The sequence below is a fragment of the Apteryx rowi genome, unplaced genomic scaffold (genome assembly GCF_003343035.1).
Source record: "Apteryx rowi isolate R43461 unplaced genomic scaffold, aptRow1 scaffold_78, whole genome shotgun sequence".
Taxonomy (NCBI): Eukaryota; Metazoa; Chordata; class Aves; order Apterygiformes; family Apterygidae; genus Apteryx; species Apteryx rowi.
In genome coordinates, this window is record NW_020451071.1 from 227,189 (window position 1) to 249,772 (window position 22,584).

The 22,584-nt window shown below is 42.8% G+C and overlaps 1 protein-coding gene across 1 annotated transcript in view; it reads right to left on the minus strand.

Annotated features, from left to right (window-relative positions):
- Window positions 1–17,523: 17,523 nt before the first annotated feature.
- JAG2 (jagged 2) overlaps window positions 17,524–22,584 on the minus strand; it is an 84,604-nt gene continuing 79,543 nt past the window's right edge. Inside the window, exons 26-27 of the mRNA XM_026088637.1 lie at window positions 21,524–21,680; window positions 17,524–18,551 (exon numbers count right to left, since the gene is read on the minus strand). Coding sequence (XP_025944422.1) covers window positions 18,079–18,551; window positions 21,524–21,680 — 630 coding nt within the window. The 3' untranslated portion in view covers window positions 17,524–18,078. The remainder of the gene's footprint in view (window positions 18,552–21,523; window positions 21,681–22,584) is intronic.

Below are 22,584 nucleotides of genomic sequence, written 5' to 3' on the forward strand. Positions count from 1 at the left end.
CTGCACTCCCCTGGCTTCTTTTATTATTTATTCATCGTAAGGAGGGCAAGTTTCTCATGTCTGCAAGCCATGAACTGCTCTGTGGTATTCAATTAGCTTTGCAGGAGAAGACTGCATCACATGGTCTCCYGTCCAGGTTAAGAGCCACAAATATTAAATATTCGTTCTTCTGAGGAYTGAATGATTTATGGCAGGTTAGTAGAAAGTGTGAGTAGTCCAGGCGAGTGCAAAGGCTTTATGTTTTTAAAGGAAGAATGAGTTGATGACCAAACAGACCCCTTTTTGTGACCCCTCTAAGTGACATTCCCACTGCTGTGTAGATAGGTGGATGAAATGGTAGATTGCTCATCTCYGCAGTCAGCCAGCTGTGGGCAAATGATTCTTAAATTGTCATGTGAGATGCAACACTGCACAGAGGGCAAGGAAACACTTACTTCCAACTGAGCTAGTAATTCACTTGGGTGAATGGCCTATGAATTCCTTGAAATTATTGACCAAGGTTTAGGGGGTTTTTTTGGTTTGTTGCAGTTCTTTTTTCTTTCTTTTTTCCTTTTTTTTTTTTTGCTTATTGTCAGGATTTCAGGTGAATTTTGATAGGAAATGTCAGCTGTGGCGTATGTTTCTGTCCCCTGATGAACTGAATAAAACTCTGGAAAGGCTCTGCATTTGGACAGGACTTTCTGTAGAAGGAAGGACAATTCAGTGGGGCTCAATAACTGGGTCTAGGCGGTAGAAAAAAWTTTATTCTTTCTGGCTGAACTGAGCTGCTTGGGGACCCATGTGAAAGAATAAAAAACCAGTAATTTCTCAGATAATCCCGTGTGTTTATATGAAGTCACTCTGTCAAGTGCCAAAAGCGACAAGCTGTGAGTTTGATCTGCCTCATGGTCCTCTGGTAAAATAAACATTACCATGGCTCAAGTCAGGATTTGGTCCTTACTTCTGGCTCCAGGACATTAACAAGTCATTGCTCCAGGATACTAACATGTCATTTTTCCAACTCACAACCACTCAGGACTCCGAGGGAACACAATGCTGTGCCGTTAGCTTGTTTGGAGGTTAAGGAAAAAAGCAGACTAAAAAAGCATAACAGGCTCTTGTTTGAATGCCATGAAGTGAGCAAAGCCCAGCAGGCTAAAGTCAAGTGAGTCTTAACAGGATAGGCAGACTGCGGGGTATGTTTCTGTCCCGTGATGAACTAAACATGACTCTGGGAAGGAGCTGTGGAGGGACAGTGGTTTCTGTAGAAGAAAAGACAGTTCCAGAAGTGTGGCTCACAGTACAGATCCACTGTGATATTTTCCTGGTTTCTTATATCCAAAACCTGAGGCGAGACCTACTTTGTATGTTTGGTCAAGACTTGAGCTCCRACTGGGGCTGAAGTCCCTTTCAACTTCTTGATTTTTCTGTCCTAACTGGTACCTGGCCTGGCACTACCTAGCCAGGGGGCTAGTGGGCTTTTCTGCCTTGCCCCGGTGTAAACCACAGGTGCTCCTGGCTCTTCTCCAACCCAGGGCAAAGTCAAGGGCCAGCACRGTGGGATTAAGGCAGCTCTTGGGCTTTGACCTGGGAAGAGGGCTGGCCATCCACACTGCACATCATGGGCCGCACAGAGAGAGAGGGGTGCATGGGAGACTTTCTTTGGTCTTTGAGCTCCCTCCAGCTAAAAAGTGCACTGTTGAAAGGAGACCTCTTTCTCCAGTGAGCAGCTCTGGCAGGCAAGGTCCTACCTCCCTGAGCTTCCTCACTCTGGACCTTGGCCTTTGGGGGCAACTCCAGTGTACATTGTTTTGCTGTGATTTGGGCCTGGGTTCGGTGGTTTGACCCTAGCCAGCAAAGCACTGTAAAGCTCATTTTCAGCTTTAGCTCTCCCACATGCTCACAGCTTGGCATGGGCTTATGGGCACTGTGGACTAAGGATGGACTGAGCACTTCTCTAAATGCTTTGGGGCCCTGCGGTCTAAAAGAATTGCTAAAACCTGGCATGAATAATCCAGATTTCGCACAGTGCCTCATTTTCCTCCRGCATTCGGGTGCTATTGGTGGGTTTTTCCTTTTCTTTCCAAGGACATTAGAACTGCTCGTATTCTAATCAGTTGAATCTGCTCTTCTTTCAGCTGTTGAGTTGATACCTCTCCATCAAAATACCAGTGACCACCTCCTTGGAGTATTCCTCCCAGCATTATCATCAGACATGTCCCATCTAGCCTGGCTGGCCGGGGATCCCAGCTGGAATGCTGACCGGCGTGTCCAGTGCTGTACTGGGCCCTGAGCTGCCTCTCTGCCCTCATATTGTGTTTTCATCACCTTTATCATGCTGTGCCATCTCTAAACAGCATTTGGATTTTTTGTCAGGCTTCACATTGATAGGAGGTTGTTATTCTTTCTTTTAAAATCTGTTGTTTATCCTTTATTCACTTCCTTTTGCTGATTTAATCTTCTGCAGGAACAGGCTTTTGAACAGGACCATGGATCTAAGCTTCTTAAACAGCCATGCACTTGTGCAAGCTCCAGCCCTGGATCTTTCCACTTKTCCCCTGGAAACAATCGACCGCTTGTTCTGCGGCAGCTGCCGTCAGTGGAGGTGATTTCCCAGTACCTGTTGGCGAGAGGATCTCAGCCACAGAGGGGTCTTTAATTAAACTCATCCCACAGCACCTGGTTTTGTCACAAGGCCAAAGAAAAATGAAACATCCTCAACTTTGGAAACTGTTTGTGGAAGACCAGATTTTCCATGCTGAATGACAGGGATATAAATTATCTGTGATGGGTGTAAGAGGCGCAGGAGCAATACAAGGATGGAGAGGAGGGCATACATTATGGGCAGTCTCTTTAGAAGCTCGGTTTCTCCTTAGTTTTAGAAAAGAGGACTGAGAGACAACTTTATTATACTATATACATGCTTTCAGGGCATGAAAATATTCAGTACTAATGGGATCTTTAACATTACCAAAGATATAAGTAGCAGTGGTGTTAGAGAGTTAGGTTCAAACATATTTAAACAGAAGGAAAGCACACAACTGAACAATGATAGTGATAAATTACTAGGAGAAACTCCTAAGAGAAATAGGTAGTCCATTTCTTGGTGTCTTCAGAGCAATGTAGACTTTAGCGAAACAAGCTACTGAGTTTGAGTTATTGAGCTCAGTGATCCGRTATCTGGGTTAATCCAGATTTAGAAATTCCTTCTGGTCATAAAAGCTACGGACCTTCTGGTTCTCACAGCTTACCAGTGGGAAAGGGCTGAATTTGGTAAACTCAGACAAAAATGTAACGTGCTATATTTATTCAAATCAATGGAGCTTTCTCCTTGTACGGGAGCAGCTCTGTCCCCGTGTGTGGCAGCAGTCACTCATCAAAGGGTAGCAGCACATCCCCGGGGACCAGCGGCTGCCTCCGGGAGCGCTGGGAGAGCCGTCCATGGCTGTGTCCCACAGCAAAGGCAACGTTAGCTCCCTTGGTCTCCYTACAGACCGAGGGGTAGGCCCTGCTCCTCTTCCCGCACTGCAGCTGGCGCAGGGGCCTGGCCTCCTGTGATAACCATCGAGCATCTCCAAGGTGTAGAAACCGCCTGGGGGAGACTTTGCTGCCGAGAGWGGGAGAGAGACCCCCCAACTTCTGAAAGGTCTACTGAGGACACCTGAGGAACAGCAGTGCAGGAGAGACTGCCACGTCCCAGACCGGCCTCTCTCCTCTCAGAGAAACTCGGAGGCGGGGAGGAAGGATTTTGTGCGCTCGCAGAGGCATCGCCGAGCCCTGAGAGGCAACACGTCAGCAGGCAGCTTGTGGGGCCCAGGCAGGAGCCTAACGCTGAGGAGGCATGTTGTTTCTGAACGTGTCAAATAAACAACGTCCACGTTGCTGTGACTGGATCTGACGAAGGTCTGCTTCATCCCACGCTCATGTAAATGCAATTCTGTGTAAGCCCAGACACCTGTAAACTGTACCAGCCAACCACACTAGCCACAACCCTCTGATCACCATGATACCAAAAAAAACCCAGGTTAAAACACTACAAGCAATAGGAGCTTTGTAACTCATGGAACCCAGTTCAGTTCCAGGATTTTGTTACTGCAAGACAGAACAATTTCTATCTTTGGCATCGTTTGAATGGAAGACAACTTCATCTCCCGTGCAGAAAGTCCCTGGCACCAGCCCTCCATTTCCCCCCGCACAACACACAGATGTAACCAGGACTGCTAACCCAGGCCCAAAGCTAAGCCTGCCTGCTAGTTTTTTGCAGGACTCATGGTCTAAACCAGGCCTCCTTTGAAAGGATATCAAGGAAAGTTACCTAGCCTGCATGGCCTGTAACATGGGGAGCAGCGTAAAACCCATCGGGGAGAGTAACCAGAGCAGCAGCAGCACTATGGCAATGGCGATAAGGTGCAGCCCTCACATCAGAGCTGATGAGTGAAATGTTTTCTAGTCCTTTCAATGCCTTGAAGTGTTTTCCTTCTAGACTCAAATTAGAAGTAGCACAACTTAAAAACAATTAATGTCCCCTTGGAAAAAAAAAAAGCAATTTTTCCTTCTATTTTTAAGTCTCACTTCATCACAATAGCATCAATATTTCACTCTTTACTCAAAGGCAAACTCAGAGCGAGCAGGATATGCTGTAGGGTATCTCTCTTGCCACACTATTCGTGTTATTTTTCAGTTCCTCTCTCCCGGGTTGATCTTGGCAGCAGATCATAGAGCCTGTAAAGCACAATGTAAACTGGAGCCATTGTTACTCCATCTCACACTCCTCATCTCTGGAACAACATTTCCCCCAACGCCTCAGAGTGAATTGTTACTGCGTCCCGTCCCGTTTCCCCCCCCCTCAAAATCCATTAGGCTATTGCAGTTCAGCTATTCATCCAGCCYCCTTGGAGGCACCAAAATAAAATTGTTTCCCTTTGTCGGCTGACATTACACAGGGCTTTGACAAATGGTCTAAGTGACAGCAGTAAGTGACCATGCTGCAGGGCTGTTGAATGTTTAATGTCATATGGTCCAAGCAAGCAGAAAAGGATGGTATGAAAACAGGCAGCTATTGGAACAGCCTTAAATTGCTTTGTCTCCTTCTGTCACCTGGCGAACCCACAGATGCAGATCAGGTTATAGTCCCACAGAGGTGAACAGTTAGTCTGGACTTGGACTGTTGTGCCGTCTGAGGAACATGCCGGAGCCTGGACAAAGTCAGGTGTGTTTTTTGCTGTCAGTGCTATTGTTTTTTGTAGATGGAGACAGAATTGGGGATCAGTTTTGATATTAACAGAGCTAATGGCCTCAGTCTTCATTAATGGGTACAAGTAAACAGCAGCAGATGCTGTCCAGTGGGTTTTTTGCAACCTTACAAACTGGGGGCTAATTTGGCCCTGACATTCATAAATATATATATGTACATATATGGACTCACTTCAACTACACGGAGACAAAAAGACTCTGTATAATATTAGCACGATGCTGAACCTCAGCTAATCCACCTTGCTTCTCATCGGTGCTTATCTACCTGGCCTGAACAACACGCAGCTGCAGTATAAGGACTTCCAGCTTGGCACTGACATGCGCCCACCTGGTTTGGGGTGCAAGCTGAGCATATCTTGCCTCCTGACAGAAATAGCCATGGCCGTGCTCTGCCCAGGCTCTGTCAGGCTGGGTTTTTGGCACTGTGGTGGTGGAAGGTCCCCCAGATGGGTTGGGAGAAATGATAAGGCAAAGTGATGTCCRTGGGAGTTTACCACTGACTTCAGTGAAACAGGATTAAGCCTTTTGTCACTTGGCAACCCACTTTATCAACGTGAACTCCTATCTTTTTCTGGTGCTGTTTTTCCAAGGGCTATTCATGGTTCAAAGCTGTAGACAATGCCGTTCCTTTCTTCACTCACTGCCACCTAGTTATCTCTGGCAGAGTGTGACTCTGGAGAGAAGCAATATGAGAGAAAGGAAATACACTGGAGATGGAAATAGTATGGAAGATACAACAAGGACTCAACTTTATTGTTTTTGTCTTACTAAAGATTATGTTTCCTGACTGCATCCCCAAAGTCATTAGAGTTGTTCTAAAAATTACAAAGGAACAAAAAAATTTCTTATGGACACTGTAGAAAATCCAGAATGATTCTGCTGACTTCCATAGGATAGCAGTAAGTAGTGGAGGACAGCATTTGAGTCTTGGCTGTGACATAAAGTATAGGGGACATCCATGGGCATGGAAGAAAGAAATGCCATGATCCAGTCAAACATCTACAGGGGAAGATTTCTATCAGGATCCCAGTTTTTAGCTCAGTGGAATATCCATCTTGGTCTATGCAAACATTCAGTGTCATAAAAATTCAGTAGATGAACAGAAAAATATTAAAAGGGAAAAGGTCACAAACAAGACTGTGGCAGAATGAGTTTAGTTAGAAGAACTGACTGACAAAATTCAAAGCCTAGTTGTCAGACCTGAGTGTTTTGTTCATACAGCCAGACTTTCAGCTGACAGAGCGCCATGTAGCAGAACTGACCAGCAATAGCGTGACCACCAACACAGCATGCTGGCTGTGCTCCTCCTCTCTGGAGTCTGTTAGATCAATTCACTTTTACAGCAAGTCAGCTTGTCTTGTCATCCTGGGCTTACTTGGAGTTTCCTAAGTTTAAACTGGAAATTGGCTAAGAAGGTCTCACAAGGCTCATGCACAGGAAGGCTAAACAAAATAAATACACACAAACACATGATGATTTTTATGGCAAGCGCTTTGGAATCTCCTCAATATCTTTTTTAAAAGACTAAAATAATCCTCCTATGGGTACATCTGATCTTCTGAGTGAGCTGATCTTCTAAGAAATATACACACTGACATCAAGTGATTAGTTTGTAACAAATTAGCAAAAAAGCATAATGAAGGAAAAACAGAATGGAAAGAACATGACAGGAAAGTTGTAAAAACCCTAAATTGAGAAACTAGCAAAAAAACTCAATTCAGGTTTTTTTCCTAACTTAGCTGACCTGCAACAATTGAGACTAAAAGGCTACCTAAACCACGGATCGCCTGCAGCACGGGCATTTTGCTGTGCCGTGGCTGAGGACAGGGGAGCACAGCTCAATGCGGCGCATGTGGACTTTTTGCCCTCCGTGCACACAGCAACGTATGCAATACTCCCCCAGCTCCTGGGAGAAATGTCCAACAAGCAGAATTGCACCAAACTGACTAATTCTGACAAAACGGGAGGTGGAGGCAGAGAGGGCACGCGTCTGGCTGTACGTCTGCCAGAAGGGAGCTGCGACCTAGCTCTGCCCCTGCTGACACCAGCCTGCACAGCCACACCGGGACGCGAGCTTCTCCCTCCTGCGGGTCTGGGGCATGGTGTGCTGCATGCTGGAAAGTCACATTAGGAGAGGAGCGCTGAAGGGAGTGGAGACCCCAGGCTGCCGAAATACCAGAACTGAAAGTTTCGAACTATTTTTGTCAAACCCAGCTTGACCACAAAGCATTTTCCCGGGTGATCCCCAATGGATTTGCAGACAGGGAAATTCATGAGAAATAAACAGCTACAGTTTAAATAAACACTTACAGGCCTCTGGCCATCCTGGCAAAACAAAACAAAAAAAAACTTGACTGCAAATATTAGTAACAGATTTTTAGCAGGTGGAGGAGTTATCATATATATCTGGGAAAGAAACAAAACAGGCACTCCTAAATCACCAGCTCTAATTTAAACACGAGCTTTTAAATATAGTGTGTGAGCAGCAAATGAGTTCTAATTGATGAAAGCTTGTAAACAAACAATAGCTTTCATCTGCAACATCACGCAGAACATACAGCTTGCACTGGGGGCTGGACCACGCTGTTGAAGCACCAGCCTGGGAATGGAGACGGGTACGGGCTCTAACCTCCTTAATGAATTTCAAGGCAGAAGCATCCTGGAGCAATGAGGAACCACAAACTTGAACCACACTTCTTAATGGCTGGATTAGAAAAACTAGAACCAGCATCAGATCAGCCAACCAAGCATGCAAGGACACTCGGTCTAACCCGGTCTTTGCTCTATCTCACCCAGGTGCTGAAGCAAAACAGAGGAATATCTTCTGGAGGCAGCTTTGAAGCAAGCAACCAGTGAGAGTCACTTGTTAAAACCACCTTTGAGATGTCATTGGCCTTGAAGCAAGAGATTTTAGGACCCTTTCCAGCTCTTGTTTTTGCGTGGGCATTCAATCCTTGCCACATTCAATGTGCATCTCCTGCTCTGGGTGAAGACCTGTCTCAATATCCAGTGTCTATCAAGCACCACGAGGAAGTATCTGAGGAGCAATCTGGGTAAGTGGGAGTAGCAGAAAGGAGGGAACATGGCTGGAAACAAGCCTCTGAAAGGTAATCAAGGCCATGGTCAGGAAAGAAAGGTCTGTTGCAGTAAAGCATGCAAAGTTAATGCTCATGCTGTGATGCAAGAGCAGGGGAGACAGAGCATGTCAGGAAATGTCTAAGTAGTGCAGATATAATCAGGCTGAAAACACACAGACCATGCCAAGGAAGTAACCTTGAATGTCTGCTGGTATTTTTCTCTGAAAAGCAACAACAGGATATGACAAAGGGACAGAAATATGGACAGGGTTGCCAGTGCTCACCTACATACATAAATTACCTGCACCGGAAAGGAGCATGAAAGGCAGAACTGTTTATGCCCTGTTCCAGACTGGGATTCCTTAAAAAGCAAGTTCTGTCTCTGCTGGTAGCTGTACCCCACRGAGGTGTCACCATCAGCTGCATTTTCTGACAGTGGGATGGTTGCATTCAGATTTAGAGCTCAGCACTTTCACTGCTCCCCCAGTGTGTCTCGGGTCCGCAGGGGACAGACTGTGAATAACATTCCCACTGCAAGAGAGATTGGCCTAAGTGGTGGAGCTGCGCATGCATCAAGCACCTGCTGCTGGGAAAAAGTAGTCCGTCTTCTTTCAGTTTTTATTTCCAGAAGTTTTAATTATTTGCTGCTCTAATAAATAATTAATAATGGCCACAGATAAGCCTGAATGAGAAACTGGCTGATCAAAGCAGCCCATGTTTTGAAAACACTTTGCCCACAAACCCCAGTTTAGCACTATACCCCACAGGAGAAACACAAACCCAAGCAGAATATAGCACCCGCAGCTCCCAACCCAAGTACCCAAATTTAGGCATGTAGATAGAGCAGCTTAACTCTGAGAATTGCTGGGACCCATATAGACCACCAGAGCCAATGGAAGCAGCAGGTGCTTGGAAACACTGCAAATCAAAGCACTCATTTAGGGAACTAAATATAGAGCAAAATTTAAACACGCAGGCTGGAAAATGTTGGCCATGTAGTCGCTCCGCTGCATTTCACTACGGGACCCATCCACTCAAGCTGTGCAGCCTGCTCCAGCTTGATGCCCGTAGAAGGTGTTGGGCCTCTGATCCCACCACCGCCAGCACTGCTGCTCATTGACAGGTTTTTATCCATGGTGACACAGTGCAAAGTAGGTTCTCCTCCTCACTTTTTTGGAGGATATTGCTGCACTTGAGATAACCTCGCCGGTTTATCTGTATTGAAAGCAATGTCAGCGGGCTGTCAGAACACCTCCGCGCAGATCAGGCACGTTGGTGGCGTCTTGCGGGCTGTGTGCGAGGAATGCCTGGATGTGCGAGGGTCGTCCCTGCGCAGCTGCGCCGGGGGCCCCGACGGGGCTGAGCTTTGCTTCCAGATGCCCCGCAGGAGCCCACTGGAGTCCGAGGAGGACCGGGCAGTGCTGCTGTGCTTCACAACRCATGCTCTAGGCAGCATCAAGAGAGCTGAACTGTTTGCTGCAGCTACAGCTGTTCTTTTTGGCTGTTATTTCCTTAAAAAAGGGGGAGGGGGGAGAGAGGAACAGAGAAAGGAGAGACTGCTGATCTGCAGTCACCGTTTAACTTGCCCAAACGTTCAGTCCCAGCAGTGCTTTATTTTGGCTCCTGTCAAAAAAGCTGTTGCCCTTACCCTTTTCATTCACTTTTTGGAATGGGAGATAGAAAATGCTGTAGCATTTGAACTCTTCAGCGCCCTGAAGCGGTGCCAGCCCTGGCCGGGGAGAACGCGGTGGGAGTTTCATCCCTGAAGCCCTGGGGGAGAAGGCRGGCCAGGCCAGGCACGCGAACCTTGGCCAGAGCAAGGGGAGGCTTGGAAGTCTCCTTCGCAACCTGACTTGGGTTCAGCTCCATAAAGCCCTTTCTCATGCCCATTAACACCTCTTCGTAAGTAATGCATGGAAGACTAGAGTATAGCTCAGCCACAGAGACATACATCACCAAAGTGAGCCCCAAAGAAGAAAACTAGTTAAACCACGTGGCAAAAAGAGAAACAGGTACAAACTGACCCTGAATTTGCTAATCYGTAGTTAGGCCAGGTTCTGGGGAGGACTGCATCTAACAAGGGAAGAAAAGGGGAAACACTCACCCTCTACCCCATAACAGCTATAACATTTATAAACTATATAATGTTCATAATATTATATAAAACAACCACTAAATATATGAAATTATAATTTTGAGCTTGAGCCATTTCTGAACAGAGTTGTGAATGTTGCTGCCTTTGACAGCACTGGCAGGTACTAGGACCTAGGAGAGCCCTGTTGGAGTATATCCTTTGTTCCTAAAATAACRAGCTGTCTGTAGCAGTTCTTAGAAGCAGGCAAACTTTTAATAACAGACAGCACAGTCATTAACAGGAGCCACTGCRCTCTGCCTGAAAATGGGGTAGAGAAATTGCTCAGAATCTTCTCTTCCCTCTTCGAAYAACCTTATTTTTGCTGGGGCGGGCACACAGGCAACCCTTCTTTTTTCTCACTGAAATCATGCATATCCTCTCCTCCTCCAATGGCAAGCCATGAATGCTGGTGGTGCAGCGCATCTCCACACAAACATGTTTTTTTATGCTTGAAGGCACCTGTGCTGAACTTGGAGAGCATGGGGACTGTGGACACAACATCTTTGAAGGAGACTCTGTCAGCTGTGACTTCTTGCACAGCACTTGGGCAGCAGAGCTGGAGGAGGCTCTGAGGAGCTGGGAGAGGGCTGTGAAGGGCTGGAGAACAGGGACACCAGGTCAGGGGTGCAGCATGCCAAACTGAGCTTTGCCTTTCCAACATGGAGATTTTCCTCTACCTCTGCTGTCTCATTTCCCCACGGATCCTGCAAGTACAAAGGGTTATAGTGAACGACCTCCTGCCCCAGCTATTTTCTGGTCCCTGAAATAGCCTTTTCTGAAGCTCTTAGGGTTGCTGAGGCCTTGCACTAGTACCTTGTCTTTGTTCTGCTGCTGGGGATGTTCTACTCCTTCTCACCCCAACACTTGCACAGAGGTTGGGGAAACTTGGCCAGATGTAGTATGCAGATAGGAGACAAACAAAGGCAGATTGGTTAGTACCACCCAAGAAACAGATCTGGGAGTCAGTGAGGAGCAGAGCTCTGTAAAAATCATCTGAAAGGCCACAGAGGGTCACAAGGTAAACATCCTACCAGGGATTATTAAGAAAAAGTCCAAATAAAGTGGAGAACAGTGCTGGTCTGTGTGGGGTGCCCACATATYGGATACTGCTCAATTCTGGGCATCTTGTCTCTAAAGAGGTAGAGCAGAGTTTGAAAAGGCATGGGGCGTTTACAAGAAAAATGGCTGGAGGTAGAGAGCAGCATCTCTACAAACGGAGACTGAACAGRCTGGGACTCTGAACCCTGCGAAAGACCTGGGGAGGGAGGGCTGACTSTGCTGTAAATCCCAAACGTTGTGGAGAAGGTGGGCAGAGAACAACTGCTCGCTATATTCACAACACATTATCAGGGAACAGGTTCATAATAAATTGAAGGAAGTATTTTTTCCACACCACTCATTTTTCAATTGTGGAACTCATTGCCACAGGATGTTGTGGAGGCCTAAAACATAAAAGAGATGAGATGACGCCATGGAGAAGATGTGGCTATTAAGCACAACCTCTGGCTTAGGAAGCCCCTAAACCACCGATTGCCAGAAGCTGGAAGGGGATGAGAAGGGCTCAGGCTGCATTTGCTGTGTTCTTGTTCTTTCCCTAAGCATCTTCTACTGGCCGCTGCGGGAGACAGGATACTAAACTAGATGGACCTTTGATCTGAGCCAGTACAGTTGTTCTTATAACTAATTTCAACCMACAGGTAGGGCTCTGTTAACTAGTAGGTGGGGTTATGCCCAGAGCTATGCCTGCAGACGCATGGCCTGGCCTTCAAAGGGCCTTACGCATGCCGCTGCCACAGCAGTTTCCAAACCTGCTCCACAGCTCCCAGCTCAACCTTCTTTAATACGCAGCCTATCGACATAGCAAATCTGCCACATGGAGAAGTCCCCTTCAACCCAAGCCTCCTTCAGATGGGTGGGAGAAGAGATAGGATAGCAGCTGAGAAAGATCAGCAAGTTAACAAGTCTTTCCCTACCCAACAGGGCAGAAGGATTTGCATTTTTTTTTTTTTTATAGAACATTTGAAAGAGACAGTCTCTCTTGGGAACCCAAGGTAAGAAAACTGAGCATGGCTCCCTAGTCATGGCCTTGCATGTTTACAGGATTGTCATATTTACACCTGTGAAGCAATGGTTCTGCCTTGCCCAGCACTGGAAAGCTTAGTTTGGTTTTCAGAAAAGCAAATGTCATTTTTCATGTTTCTCTGTGGTTACAAAGAGTAATATGGAGAGGATATAAGGCCTCCTAAACTCAGCCTACTTAAGGTTTCCATGATTTTTTTCCTCACCAAGAAAACTTTGAAGCAATTATTTTAAGATCACTCTAGAGAAAAAAAGCTGAAAAGTTTGCCACTTGATCTCATAAAAGACCAGATCATTTTTCACTCAAGACAGCTGACTTACATACTTCTTTCATAAAGGTATTGCAAAGTACCTTTTGAGAAGGATGTGCTCCACTCTTCACAGTTGTAGGAACCGGTTGTCAGTACGAACTGTGGGACTTGTTATTGGCTTCAGGAGGCATCAGAGAGCATTGTTCAATCATTTGGGAAACCGCATGCCTTGTGCAAATTCTGCCGAGTTTCCTCAAATATCCTGGGTTGTTCCTTTGAGGCCTCCTCCCCTCACCCCTCCACCATATTGCAAGCAACAGGAGAATTGGACCACTGTTCAGTCTGACTAAAATTATTTGTAAAACAGACTCGGTGCTATGAATACATCCAGATTGTACTAAACTCGTTCTTCACCAGGCAGAAACTGACCTATTGGGCCATGAAACTTAATGACACTTGCAGAAAAAGACATCCTATTCAAGATAATTACCTATGACACTTTCATTTATAAACTTATGATTGTAATCAAAACAAGTGAATTTGAAGGGCAAGAGAGGGAAACAACAGATTTTTGTGCTTTAAGTCCCTGTTATATTGAAAGAAATCACTTGTAAAAAGCAAAAGAAAAAATACATTCTTTATAACACCCATTCTTATCCACACAGTATTTCTATAAAAGGGATGAACGTGGAAGGATTAAGTCACTTCTCATTCCCAAGGTGACCCTTTGTTCCTTTGCTGTTTTACAAGCCCTTTCTGTATTTCTAGATCTGTGATAAAATAAGGACGAGGCTAGTTAGAACAGGACTAGGTTGCAGCACTACACAAAGCAAGTCTGAGATTCCTACCAAGAATGAATGATTCACTCCCATTGCACTGCTGCTGAGAAGGGAGAAAAGGAAAAAGCAAAGCAAACCACTACCCTCCTCCCCCCCAAATAAGTCTAATAGAAAGGTCATAACTAGCTTCCCTTCCAGTAGGAGGCCTAGCTCCCTAAAAAGATTCACAGGCTACTGTCAGATCACCATGCCTGAAAGCTCTTCAGGCTCATCTGTTCTCTGGTAGCACACCAAGGACCATTATAATCCACCAGCAATCCAGAGCAATGACTGTGCATACACGTTTGGGGAACCAAACTAGAACAATCCAAATTCCTGTGCAAGTTAACGCCATGCTACCCATAATCTCTCGTTGTCCAAACAGCCTCACAACCAGTGTTACAATGTCCTCTGCAGCTTTCAAGGCAGTTTATTGAAATGCCTTTCAACTTCCAGGTTGAGTTATTTTGCTGTATGAACTTTCCATCCAAGCACATCTTGATCTCAAGAGGACTAATTACCTGGTCTACTGGAGAACAAAACAGACAACGGCAAATGGCCAAAAGAATCAAGCTCACCACGTGTTTCAGGTTAGCACAGAACCTTAAAAAGTGCACTGGAGCAGAAAAATGAACTCAGAACTATTTACTTACGTTTCTCAGAAAATCCCAAAGAAGAGCCCCACTTATTAAGATCTCCTTCCAAGAACCCTTAGGAAAGTAAGTTAAGCTTGGCAATACAAGATTTCCTCATGACAGTTCTTTTAACAGCTACACTTCAGAAAGTAATGTTATGCTTAGCACATATGCAAATATCTGCACCAGCAAGAACTTGGATGTGTATGAATTCAACATTTTATGTAAAAGTCAGAAGAAAATAAAACTACAGAATAAGGCGCAGAGAAAGGGGGATAGATGCAAGTGTAAAAGCAGCACAGAAATAAGATCTGTATAAAAGAGATCATAGATAACTGTGTAAGTCAAAGAAAAATTTATTTTCTGTTCATCCTGCTCTTCTCCCTTCTGATCATCTTATTACACATCTTGGTTTACRTAACTTGGCCTGGTCACCACATGAAGGTAGGATGGAATAATTCTTTTGTTTTTGGTGGGTGAACAGCACTATCAAGTGCAACACTTACTCAGGCTGGTTAGCCAGAGGAATTCTGTCATCAGTCCGCACAGGAACAGGTCTTTGACAGGGCTGATTACGCTCTGCTCGAAGTATTTGGCCACACAGTTTTGTGAGGGCCGTATCAGCCATCTGAGAACACCACATGGAGTAACATGCTGAGCCTTTTTGTTTAGAACATTGGGTGACGAGCTAACTACAGGTATTAACATCAAATTATTACCCACTGACTTTGCATATTATTTCAGTTATTTGAAGCAGAACTAATGTCTTCAAGCCTAGTGAGCCAGTCTCATAAACAAACAAACAAAAACCAAAAAACACACCTTTTTCATACAGCAGTAACACCCACTACATTATTTGTATTTATGCAAAACCTCCACCAAGAGGCATCCTCTCCCAGATATTTTGAAGTATGTAGCAAGTATCAGAAATTCCTTTCTGCAGCAGGTACTCACAAACACTCCAGGCTGGGAGACCAATCTTATAGAAAGTATATATATTTTTATCCTACTATTGCTGAGGAGCTAATAACAGCCAGTAGGTTTTTCCAAGGCACCATGGAGTTAATTTTGGGAAGTTATCTTTTTAAAAGTGCTGGTTCCTTGTCTTAGCTTTGGATTTTCCCACCCCCATCAGCCTTTCTTCAAGGGCAGAAGCAGACAGATATTTGAAATACAAATCAAAGACAGCAATAGAATTTGATTTTGGGAAAAAGCTCTTACTTATCAAGATAAAGACAAGCTAATACCCCAAGGAAAATGATAATGCACTAACTGTATGAGGACTAGAATAAAAATTCTGGCTGACAGGCTCTAGGATTCAGCTTTAGTAGTTGGCAGCTACTAGAAAAATTAAACTCTCACATTCTGCATTAAATTATAGAAGAGCTCACCTTTTACTACAGAAAACATTCCATAAAAGTCATATAAATCACCATAAGAGAAAGGTATAGACACACCAAACTGAAATTGGAGCATGTCAAGTGACAAGTAGAAGGCCCAAATAGCTGCAGAAAGGAGGAGAGATTATTTTAAAAAAGCAAAATCCAACTCTATTTAGCAAGAGTACTTACAGTCCCTTTATGCTTGACACCACCCTCTTACCACCCAAGAAGCAAAATGACACTGCTAGACAAGTCACTGCTCAACAGCTGGGATGAATGTGATTTCAAAAACAGCACATACTACACACAGTCAATAACTGCCAGCTAAAAGCAGCCCTTGTACTTCACAAGAGAGGTGGGGCAGAGAGCCTCCCAGTTTAAGTACTAAAGGTGCCAATGCCTCTAGACTATGTGGGATGCTGCCTTCCCTCAGTCACTAGTGCAGTAAGTGGGCGAAGGACAATGCTGCTAAGTTGGCTCAAGAAGTATTGACACTTAGATGAAGGCCATGGGCTATGGTTACAGGAAGCACTGGGTACTTAAATCAGGACTTTCACTCCTTGTTCATCTTGTCTCATCAGATCTTCAGGTACTTAGAAAACAGACACAATCTGAAGTATCTTACACACAATGAGGGAATCATTTTATTAGATTATGGAAGACAGCAGCATTACAGTACAAAAAGTTACAAGAGTAGCAGAAAAAAAGTGTTTTTGGTTTAAATACTTAGGATTATACTGGGGAACATGAGAAGGATAGTACCCTTTTCTAAACTAACTCCTAACCAGGTTATCAAAATAAGTTTTGAATATTTAGCACAAGTAAAAAAGTTACAAACAAACATCATTATAAAATGCTTTAATAAATAGTTTTTTCTGAAAGTTTTTTTTTAAGAACATGTCAAACAAAAATGTACTAAAACAGAAGATCCTGCAAAGCAATTCCTGTGTTCATGTATAAAATAACTGGTTTCAAAACATTCATGTTTACATTGTTCATGGGCCAGAGTTTATGCTCTCAAACATCCTCTCTTCTCACTGGTAGGGTTAACTAGGTGTATGTAGTGTTATGCTTCTTCAGTAATTAAAATAAACTTAGTTTGCCCAGTTAATAGCAGTAATAAAGCCTTTAAAAAAAAAAAAAAATCCCCAAATCACAAAAACCCTTAAGTCTTCCATCTTCCATTACAAATAATCATTTCTAATGAGGTACTCCCATCTTCTCAGCTTGCCAGCCCTTTTTTTTTTTCCTCCTTTAGAATGAAAGATGAATAAAGCACAACAGAAACGAGATTGAGGAAAATATTGTTCCCTTCATTAGGCCTGTATTTAAACGCAAAAAAGTAATACCACATGTAATTAACATATTCACAAAAGAAAAAACAATGCCTCGCTATGTTGGTACTGTACAGTAGATGCACCCATTAGTGTTCTTGAGATGGGCTGAACATTGGGGATAAACAAACATTTCTGATCTATTTACATGTAAGTGGTTATGTTCCTATGTAAATACAAGTGACCAACAGATTCCTAACATTGATTGTATTAACATCATTTTCTAATCTGGACATAATACCAAAAAAAGTCTTATAAACTGCCATAAAACCTCCTTTTCTGCAACATAAATTAAAAGGAATGACATGTAAAAAAAAAAGACCAAAATATTTAAGTTATTAAATCAAATATACAGAGTGATTCATTTAATATGTACATATTTACAGAAAAGCACTTTCACTATTAGAAAATAAACTGTGTCAGTTGGGGAACCTAGAGTTCTCACAATTTAACTATATTGATATGGCAGTCTTTGACAGTTGCTATAGAAAAAGTTTAATCTCAAGGCACTTGTCACATGCTTCAATACTGCAATTCTAAAGTAATTAAAACAGAAATAAAAAGGCCACTTTTAAACCACAGTTGAAAGATCTCTATAATTTTTTTGTTCCTATTACAAAGTGTGTAAGGCAAATTTGGAAAAAAATCTTACAGAAGCTACTAACGTAACAAGTGCAGTGAGCTGCCATTAATAGATTTAAAGTCAAGAAAACAGCTTAAAGTTCACACAATTTCCTCAACCAGGAGGTTTTAAAGCCACCATTAAATTAGAGCAAGTAATAAAAAGAAATACATTCTGTAAACAGTGTACAGTCTTTTGTAATAAACTTTACACATATTGAAAATACAACCTCTCCTCTGCCACACAGCGAGTGTATAAGTAAACTTTACAAAAATAGCAACTATCAAAGATTACTCATTTTTTTCATCTGACAGTCATTGAATAATTTATACAAGGCTAAAGAAACAAAATAAATTTTATTTATTATTATTTTTATTTAATTTTTTTTACGCAAAATAAAGAAACTATGAACATTTGACTCCAGATATTTTTAGTCCTTGATGCAAAGTGGAGATGTCAATTTTTCCCCTCCCCAGTAACGGTAGGCGCAGTGTGCCTACATTCCAAATATGGATTAGTCTCTACTGCCTTCAAAGTTTGATGCATTCACATTTTTTACAGATCTGTTGTCCATTTTGCCTGTTTGATGGGATTTCTTTACTGGACTGCTCTCTGATGTGTCAGATGCCTTTGTTGGCAAAGGCTTTGCGAGTTTGTGAGAGAGGAATTTGTCCATTTCCTCATCTCTTTCCTCATCTTCATCCTCCTCTTCCTCATACTCTACATACTCCTCTACTGCATCACAAGTTCTTTTTTGAGGAGATATGAAGTTTTTGCATTCATAACGAATGTCTTTGTTACTATAAGATCTGTCTATAGGATTTCTTATGGGATTTAAAGGTGCCCACTGGTTATTGGCACCCTCTTCTCTAGGAGGACGACTTCTTTCTCTCTCTTTTCTTCTCTTCCGAGTCCACCACACACAGATGATTATACAAGTCAGCCACACAATGCTGAACACTGCACAAAGAATTGGAACCAAATAATCTAGAGGGCAAATGAAAAAAACAATTCTTGTGTTAATGGAACTAGATATATAGACTGGACAGCTGCGAGAAAAGTATCCATGTGTAAGTCTAGGTTAACCCTGAAAGGATTTTTAGAAGAAAAGAAAATAAAGCATCATTGCTACACTGTTATCACAGTGCACTAATCTGTCTAGAAATGCTTTTTACTATTTTAAGCTAAGTTAGCATTTTTCCCCCTATCATTAAGCAGGGAAAACACTACATCTGCAATGATTTCTTTTTTTCCCCCCCAATGGAGAAAATGATTAAATAAACAGCATCTCCTTTTGAAGCATTTAAGCCAAGCTGATCCACAAAACCTCAGTAATGACTCTTCAAAACACAAACACACTTGTCCTTTTAGGAGGCAGGCTAGAAGGACTACTGTCCCTCTGGAATAAGTACTGGTATCTGCACCAGAAACACATGCTGCATTTACTATCACACAGAAAAATCCTCTTCTGTCAAGTCCGGACATGTATGCATCACCTACCTCTTACCTTAATTGTTTTTAGTATCAATATTGTGACACTTAACCGAATCCAACAGGCACTCCTTAGGGCTTTCCAGTTTTACTTCAGAGTAAAATTGTTAGTTTAATGTCTTGCGCTAAATTATTTGGTAAAACAAAATTCTGTCACTATATACACTACTCTTCACTGCTAAATGAAAAAACAAATGGAGCTGAGGCAATTGCTTTTCTCCATGTTTCTCTATCACACAAGCCCCACTAGTGCTTTCTCAGCCACACCAGCCTAGATTTCTAACCAATAATTCCTGGGAAGTTATGCACACTGGACATTTGCTTCTACTTCTTTTGCAATGGCTCTACTGCTAGGACAGAAAAACAGCCTGTTTTCCCACTCTTTGAAGTTGCACGTGGTAAGAGGAAATAAAACACAAGATGCTTTGCTTTTTTGCAGGGTCAAAAGGATTGCTCTAAGTTCCACAGACAAATGCTGTCAACCTAGCATTCTAGCCTCTAATCCAAATGTAAATTCCCTCTGTAGTTTTAAGTCAACTGCTTGCAGAATAACCTGCTGTACAAAAATGACTGTAACTGCTTCAGTACCTTGGTGATTCATTCCAACTTTAAAGTGCCTCTGAACATATTCTTGTGTGAGTTTTGTGTACGCAGTATCTAACATTCTCAAACACTTCCTTCTGAGTAAAGAAGGGTGAATCAACTGGGAACATGGTTGGTCTTAAGGGATCTAAAATTGTATTTTAGCAGATTGAGGAAGGACAGTATTCCTAGAAATAACTGCTAGCCTCTCCTCATTTTTCAGGAACAGTTTGATATTAAACTATGAATTTGGGGGAAAAAAAATACTTTAAGGAAAGAGCAGCTTTTCATAGCAGCCTCTCCAAGATTAGGATGCACAACTTGCATTCTCATGGCAACCATACCCACTATTTAATCAAATGACTGTGGATCCAAATTTGCAAGATTCTTCTACAAGGAGTTGGTTCTACAAGGAGCTGGCCATGTAGACACTTCTTTAGTTTGGGACCTATACGAAGTGATCTCTCTAGGGACTTGACCATCCCAGAAAAATCAGATTCAGATTCTCATCACAGACACAGGGGTTGCACCAACATTGTGTTATATTTGAGAGCTAATTAAAGGCTAAAAATAAAAGAAACCAATCAAAGACCATGAAAATCCAGATCATAGTTTACTTCTTCATAATGACTCCAGTTAAAAAAACAGGAGCATCTGCTCAATACTGGTCATCCCTATTGAAAGGAGTCTTGAAACCTAACATTTTCTGGCATTAGCTATGAGATTAATAAGTCTTTTCACTTCCTTAGAGTGTCTTTTGGAGTCTTACTGAGGTGGGAAGCAAAGTAATCTCATTCCTCTTCTCCCAGGATTTAATGCAGAGCCAGAAAAAAGAGAGGTTGAAGTATATCAAAACATTGGCTCAATTCTATCATCTGTGCAATTTTTGTTCAATACAAGAACAAAGCTGGTGCATTCCTTTCTCAGGGGGGCTGAGGAAACAGTATATTTGCCAAGGCTGTAGCAGATTAAAGGCATTCCCTAGAAGTGAAAGGCAAGGGAAGTAGAACCAGGCAATCTGCTCATTGTTTGGACTATGGGTGAAAGACCTTCCAAAAGGTTATGTTGGGAAGGTCCAGGAAAAAAAAAATTGGAAAGTCTCCTACCATTGTAAGGCTTCCACTGTAGGGCTTCTTATTTGAGCWGGAGCCTACCAGGGGTCATCCACAAGACCTTCTCCTGCCTCCCCCAGGCAAGACAATGAGCAAGGAATACAAGYATGCAAAATCTTCAACTGTTCATTCCGGCATATGTCTTAGAGAGACAGTATTTAGAGATAAAAGTCTCCCCAATCACACCATACCCTCATTAAGGGGAATACACATTATAGTTAAGCCAGCTGTGCACTAGTGAGAAACTCATGGTAAGAGGAGAGAAAAGTGATTTCACCCTGGCCAAATATTAGAAGATACCAGACACCTTTAACTCTTATTAAGGTAGATAATACATGAGCACTTTTAAAGAGACTAGGTGTCACGCTATGTGCCTGCCTCCTCCCCTATCATATTTTCAGCAGCATCAAGGACTGGGGCTTGCATAAAGTTAATTTGGGAGAATCAGAAAGGATGTGAGCAATGCATTAATGATAGGAACTCCTTAACCTGTTAAAGGTATGCTTAGACTAGAGAATGTGKTTGGAAATCAGAGTCAAAATAGTGTAGGAGGGTAGGTAGGGATGTTATGATGTTTAAATTCAGACTAGCACACAAGTACAGGTTCTTGCTTTTAAGCCACTTTCTGTTCAGTTAGAGATAGCAATTAAAGAGTTAAAATTAACAACCTGATCTACCACTTACCCAGCAAGACATATTAAGACAGACAAGAAACTGACAGTAGGAGCACAGTACATGCTTAAAAATAGAGAATGAATGTATTGGGAATCTTACCTGATGATGAATTCCCAACAACTATGGTCTCTACTTTGACTTCAGTTACTGCCAACATAACAGTGCTGTTTTGCCGCTTGGTGATCGCATTTACTATTGTATTAGCAGCATTCTGTATGAGACTATTATCTTGCTCATCTTGATGTGGGACAAAAGACTAAAGGGAGTGGAGGGAAGGGGAAAAAAGAATTATTGCCATCACCTCACTGTGGAATTCTACTTTTTAAATCCAGTTACATCTTAACTGAGCTCTGTAGGTTGAGTTTACCTGACAGTTAGTTACAAATAGTACCCTAAAAGTTTACTGTAGTAATAGCATACTGGTTCAATCTGCACTGCACATAGTGTCAGACTTAGTGGGCAACACGCCTACTTGCTAATGTAGCATACCTCAAATAAAAGGCAGCTGACTTCCATGTTACTTACACTACTGAGCTAAACTTAGTCATAGTTTGAAGCACTTCAAGACATGCAGATTATCTAGATACAAGCTTGGACTATTAACAGTCTGCTATATTTAAATCATACACTCTGCTCCTTGCATCATGGCTCAGCATGTTCTTTATGGTACTGGTAAGCAAAGACAGTCCAGCTTCTGCCTAGATAGACATTTTACCATGCAAATTAACTCCTTGCTTGAAAATTAAGCAATTCACAAGCATTGACTGACTGGGCTATAAATGCCTCTAAAGCAAGTCTTTAGCTTTGTAGGGCAATGGTTACTGCCATCTGACTTGCATCCTCTTCAACTTCCCACTTAGGCTTTTGTGTGTTTACTGAATGTCCTAAAGCAGCCGTAGTGGATGCACAGCAGCCAAACTTCTTTATGCTGACAAGATTCGATCCGACCACCCGCAGCCTTATCTCTATACAGAGAAGGCCAATAGCCCAAGATTTCTGACAGAACAGATAGGCACCTGTTCACTAATTTGGATGGAATTAGTTTCTGAAGTGATTTATCAGTAAGATGATGGTAGCCTTCAGTCATCAGTAAAACTCATAGTTCACAAAGCTATCTAGCAACTTAGGAAATTCCATGAGATCAAAAAAAAAAAAAAAAA